The sequence below is a fragment of the Bufo gargarizans genome, chromosome 7 (assembly GCF_014858855.1).
Source record: "Bufo gargarizans isolate SCDJY-AF-19 chromosome 7, ASM1485885v1, whole genome shotgun sequence".
Lineage (NCBI taxonomy): Eukaryota > Metazoa > Chordata > Amphibia > Anura > Bufonidae > Bufo > Bufo gargarizans.
The window spans coordinates 166,909,217-166,915,436 of record NC_058086.1 but is presented as its reverse complement, the minus strand read 5'-3'; the positions used below and the strand labels follow the sequence as shown (position 1 = coordinate 166,915,436).

At 47.3% G+C, this 6,220-nt stretch overlaps 1 protein-coding gene across 1 annotated transcript; it reads right to left on the bottom strand.

The window, feature by feature from the left end:
* Positions 1-1,046: 1,046 nt before the first annotated feature.
* On the bottom strand, positions 1,047-5,313 carry SLC41A3 (solute carrier family 41 member 3). Its single transcript, XM_044301638.1, is given in 10 exon segments — positions 1,047-1,306; positions 2,213-2,361; positions 2,565-2,699; positions 2,789-2,868; positions 3,001-3,145; positions 3,223-3,307; positions 3,309-3,370; positions 3,451-3,595; positions 5,053-5,124; positions 5,200-5,313. Coding segments are annotated over 10 exon segments (1,089 nt in total). The 5' UTR covers positions 5,230-5,313; the 3' UTR covers positions 1,047-1,120.
* Between the last annotated feature and the right edge of the window lie 907 nt (positions 5,314-6,220).

The window sequence follows — 6,220 nt, the reverse complement described above, 5'->3', positions numbered from 1 at the left end:
ACAGTTTCCTCTCAGCCCTGGCCACAGCATGCTTGCTGCTTGTTTCCTGTAGCACTTCCTTAAGGGCCAGCGCGCATCACTGCCTGTGCTTTATGGGTTAGATCATGTGACCTCGCTGACCAATCCTAGCCCTCCTGCACATATATAAGTGGCTCAGCCCCCTTCCCAGATGCCTTAGTGTAAAGGTCCTTGTGTCCTGCCAAGGTTCCCGTTATCCGCTTGTGTTCCTGACTCGTACTTGTATTTCTGGACTCCGCTACCTGTTTGATCCCTGCCTGCTTGCCTTGACACTCCTGTTGCCGATCCGGATTGCCTGACCTTTACCTGCCCTATTGCTTGTCTGACTTCGCCTCTGCCTAATCCTTCGGTCCTGCGCTGTTGCTCCTGGTTACGACTCAGCCTGCTGACAACGCCTGTTCCTCTGGAACCTTTCTCAGGTACCTCCTGGTCCGCCTGAACCAGCTGCCCCGTGTGCCTATCCTCCTAAAGAGGTAGCGACCTGGTGTTCCCCTCGGGAAAGTCTATCCCCACCATCAGGGTTACTGTGAAGATCGAGGGGTTTACTTAGACAACGCCCTGAGAGGTAGGACACATGGCACAGTGGGTTCACACCCACTGGTTCGTGACAATGTCCATGTGACATCCGTAATGCATCCATTTTTTTTTTTGCAGATCCATTGTAACAATGCCTATCCTTGTCTGCAAAATGGACAAGAATTGGACATGTTCTATCTTTTTTGCGGACCCATTGAAGTGAATTGTTCCAAATACAGTTTGCAAAAAAACAGAACAGACACTGGAAAAAAATATAAGTTTGTGTGCATGAGCCCTAAATGTATGGATTATGTCCCTACGGCAGCAGATTTCCCGACCCCCCAACATTAAGATTCCATCAGAGCACACGGTTTTATTGCAAACAGCATCCGATTCCTATATAAATAAAATATCTGGATACTTCTCTATAAATCCGCAGTTTCGGCTGAGATTTTTCGCTGATGATAAAGGTCAGTGGATAAGTCGTCCGTCTGGTAGAAGACACTAATCCTCTATTGTTCCTTTCAAGTGCAAGTTTAGTAGCAAAAAAAAGGAAAAAAATATAAACCAATCCGGATCGGTCCATTCAGTCTCCCAGGTTCGACTCCGCACCAGTAAGGAGCCAGACAAGCCGGAAGCAGACAGCCAGGAATCCGGTGCCCAGAAGGTCGCCGAGGGCGGTGAGGTACGGGATGGAAAAGTTGTCTGGGTCCAGGCCTCTTCTCCACATGAAGCGCACAATGAGGTCAGCTATGTACAGTAAGATGCAAACCTATAATATAAAAAAAATACATAAAAGTTATACTTTGTGGTTTAAATCCTCCATTTACAAGACCTTTATGTGCTGTCAGTGAACGGAAACATTCTTGCACAGGATGAAAGCTGTACTGCTCACACAGCTGCAGGGCTTGTTACAATGTATCGTTGCTTTCTTTTTGCACCTGTGTTGGACATGATAGAGACAGGTTTTCTGCCTCAGGATGTAAACAGTTAATGGTTCCAATGAGTGACAGCAAGCGGAGATCTTGCAAATAGTCAGGAACTGAACCACAAAGTCTATCGGTTAGTCGTATAATTTTGACAAATGTAGTGAATTTTCGTTAATTACTTTCTCCCTCCTAACAGGCTCATAACAGGCTGACGCTTCCTGTTCTGTAGAGATCACTCCTCAGCAGTCATCTCAGTATCACCATGGCCAGGATTAAAAATGACAAGTAACACACATATATATATATATATATATATATATATGTTATATGAGACAGGATCCACCATTCACAATAAATGATGGTCACAGCTCATCTCCTCCCCCTCCCTGCACAGTGACCCCTGCATAGGTCACAGAGCATGCTCACAAAGCTCTCCCATGTAAGTCAATGAGTCCTTGCCAGTCTGTTGTGTCTAAGGTCCATGATGGCTGCTGTAAAGCATATCGCTCAATGTTGTTAACAGCTGCTCAGGAAAGATGGCCGCCCCCATAATCATATACAAAAAATAGAACTGAAAAAAAAAAAAATCTACAATCAGAAAATAAAAATAAAAAGAATATCTATCAGTATCTGGTTTAAACTAGTAAATAAATATAAGTGATATGTTCCCTTTAAGAGCAGATCTGAGAATTTGAATATGCAAATTTCCAATGACGGGAAGCCCGCCTCTAGTTTGACTCCTCCCTTACCTGTAGGAAGGCTGCGACCAGGTAGAAGGTGACAAACAGCAGAGTGATGGAGGTGTGACCGCCCTGCAGCAGGTGGATGGTGTACATGAAGACCAGGTGCCCGGGCACCACCAGCAGCAGTAATACTCGGGCTGATTTCGAATTAACACCTGAAAAAAGCAAAGACGGGAGGAAAATGACAACCTGGCGAAGGTCGTAGGGCAAATAATATGCGGAGTGTCCCTCCCAACATGCTTCGGGGTGGAGCGCCTATTTCTTCGCGTTGGGAGGCTCATCATCTCATCATGTGGGCGCCACCATGAGGAGTGGGGGAAGGGCAGTGACAGCCATATAATAGGCCCTGGGATCCTACCTGAGGAGAAGAACGTCGTGCAAGGGTTGGGCCAGTGCTGCCTCATCTTGTACGGTAAGACGCCGGGCATGCTCCAGAAATGGAGGAACGTGGAGATCCGACTTGCCTGAATGGCCACCAGATTCCCGGCTACTCCTGTGACCAAAAGCAGAAAAAAAAAAGCTAAATAATGAGGTAAAATACAGCAAGCGCCTTCAAAAGGCAAAAACAGCGCTTAACCGTACCGTTTATGACGGGGGTGAAAACCGCCATGCCCTCGAATTTGGGGTCCGTTACTGTCTTGTCTAAGATGAGTCCACCAAAACTAGAAAAGATCAGAAGAAAATGTGAAATGCAAAATTTAATTCAATTAGTTAATCCAACCAAGGGACCTCACCCATTTCCAATGTAGTCTTGCATGGAGGACAATTTAGACCCCTCCACCAGTTTCCGTTACCTGCTAATCGACATGGCCACAATCACCGGCTGCCAACCCGACTTCAAAACTTCAGCAATGGACGGGCTCTGTTTGGCTACGGCCACCCACAGCGGGATCAGGATGATGAAGACAGAGCAGATCAATGGAGAGAGGTACTGGACATCTAGTGGGGGCAAAAGAAACCTCGCGGTTAGACTGTCGCGCGCCCGCCTCCACCTGTCAGATGTCGCAGTCTCGTACCTCTGTAGTCAAACAAGAAGCTGCTGATTCCCGCAAGCAACGACAGGGTGATGAGGTCCCCCAGGCTGGCCGCGATGGGGGTAGCAAACATTGTCAGGGTTGATTCCCATCTTCCTAGAGGCAATGATGACCCCAACCATCACCAGACCTGATGGACAGAAGGATCGAAGCAAAATCAAAAAGACCATCGGGACGAGAGGGATTTAGACAAGCGATTACGGGTCTTACCCAAGGACAGGGCAGCAATGAATGCTGTGGTCACGCTGCTGGCACAGAGGACGGCGGCCTGGTCCAATTCCACGTAACCTTTAGATAACGCGCCCAAGAGGATAGCAGCAACAGCGGCCAAAAGACCGACGACGGTGGCCTGAACCTGCAACCGCAGAACAGTATAAGGCCTCAAGTCCAGGGATGTTCCGTTAGATGGTGCCATATGGCGGTGAATGGCCTGCACAACAGATGGTGATACCAGACTATAGACGCTTTGGTAAAGTGTCCCTTTTAGTTGTCTCCGCCACAACGGGTCAATTCAGCACCGCCATAGGAATGTCATTTCTAAAATAGATGGGCCTCTTTCACACGGGCGTCATGGTTTCGGGCCAGATAAGAGCGGGTGCGTCGCGGGAAAACGCACGATTTTTCCGCGCGAGTGCAAAACATTTTTAATGCGTTTTGCACTCGCGTAAAAAAGATCGGCATGTTTGGTACCCAAACCCGAACTTCTTCACAGAAGTTCAGGTTTGGGTTAGGTGCTTGGTAGATTGTATTATTTTCCCTTATAACATGGTTCTAAGGGAAAATAATAGCATTCTGAATACAGAAGCTTAGTACAATAGCGCTGGAGGGGTTAAAAAAAATAAAAATAATTTAACTCACCCTTATCCACTTGTTCAGAGCAGCCCGGCTTCTCTTCTTTGTTCTTTCTTCAGGACCTGGGTAAAGGACCTTTGATGACATCACTGTGCTCATCACATGATCCATCACCATGGTAAAAGATCATGTGTGGGCCATGTGATGAGCGCAGTGATGTCATCAAAGGTCCTTTACCTGCACACAGCAAATAAGAAGACAGAAGAGAGCCGGCTGCGCGACCAAGTGGATTAAGGCGAGTTAAATTATTTTTTATTTTGTTTAACCCCTCCAGCGCTATTGTACTATGCATTCTGTATTCAGAATGCTATTATTTTCCCTTATAACCATGTTATAAGGGAAAATAATAATGATCGGATCCCCATCTCGATCGTCTCCTAGCAACAGTGCGTTAAAATCGCACCGCATCCACACTTGCTTGCGGATGCTTGCGATTTTCACGCAGCCCCATTCACTTCTATGGGGTAGAGCATGCTGCGATTTTCACGCAACGCACAAGTGATGCATGAAAATCACCACTCATGTGCACAGCCCCATAGAAATAAAACGGTCCTATGTGTCCGCATTACTGAGAAAAGTGATGTTTTAATACATGCAAATGAGCCTCTAGGAGCAACGGGGGCGTTTCCATTACACCTAGAGGCTCAGCTCTCTCTGCCCCACCCCCTGCACTTTGATTGACAGGACCAGGTGTGATGGTGTTTATATTGCCTGGTCCTGTCAATCAAGTGCAGAGGATGCAGCAGCTGCAGAGAGAGCAGAACCTCTTGGTGTAACGGCGACGCCCCGTGCTCCTAGAGGCTAATTTGCATATAATAAAACATCATTTTTCTCAGCAATGCACATAAAAAAAAAAACTGGGGGCGCTACCACTGACTCCAATGTCCATTATCTCAGCAAATATACATTATTTTAGTGCTTTTATATTAAAATATAATTGTTTTAGTTTGGGATGACGACCTGGATTAAAGCCAAGTTACTGATCGCCATCTTCCATCTCTCGCTGGGGTCGTCCAGCTGTCCTGTGTTTGCCTGTGGACAGGATAAAGTGAGCGAGGACGCAAGACGCTAAAATGGAAGTCCGCCGCCCTGGAAGCAAAAACTCACAGCTGTGGAGAGCCGAGAGGCCAGCGTCATCTCCAAATTGCCCTTGAGGCCCACCAAAGCTGGAACCAGAATGAAGACCTCTGTGATGGTCCTGAAGACATCCCAGTGCTGGAACAGAGGAGATAATACACAGAAGGTGAGGAATCATCTCCACTTAAAGGAAGGAACACCATTTTGTTTTACATCATAGGTGAATACAACAGTAGGACCAGTCAGGTGGCGCGTACGCGGATACCAGCCATCGCCTGTATAATAGAACCTTAGTGCACCGTGAAAAGAATTCCGAATACAGCAAGACCCGTCATTACTGACTGATTGACTTAAAGGGGATAACTATCAGATCGGTGGGGGTCCTGCCGATGTGACCCCCACCGATCACGTGAACGGGGCCCTGTACCTCCTGCTGCTCCCCTGAAATGACGGGGCAGCCGGTTGCACATGCGGGCAGCTGCACCATTCATTTGTATGGGAATTCCAGAGAGTGGAGCGCTGCACTCCCATAGGAATGAATGGAGCAGCTTCACACATGTGCAACCGGTGCTCCGAGCAGCAGGGAGCCTGCAGGGATTCTCGTGCTCGGTGGGGGTCCCAGCGGTAGAACCCCTACCAATCGATAGTGGATAACTTGTACCTACTGGAATCCCCCTTCAAAGAGGACCTCTCACCTCCCCTGAGTGGATGCAAGTAGCTACAGTAGAGGTGAGAGGTCCCCTTTAAAGTGAGGTGATTACCTCGCCCCATGGTCAGTGCACTCCTGATCCCATCGTACGGTATAGCTAAAAGGTCTAGAAACAACACCATAGACCGAACCCCAACATATTGGATTTTTGAGATCCTACACTATTAGGGCAGAATGTGATGGGGACGTTCTACTTCTTTGTTTTACATTCTCTGGTACAAAAAAATTTTTTTTTTTTGTCGTTGGATCCTAAAAATGTAACAAAACAGATGCAAAAAGTTAGGTGCTAACAGAGGTTCCTGGACCCCAGTGTAAGACTGATATCTGCCATGTTGTCATTTA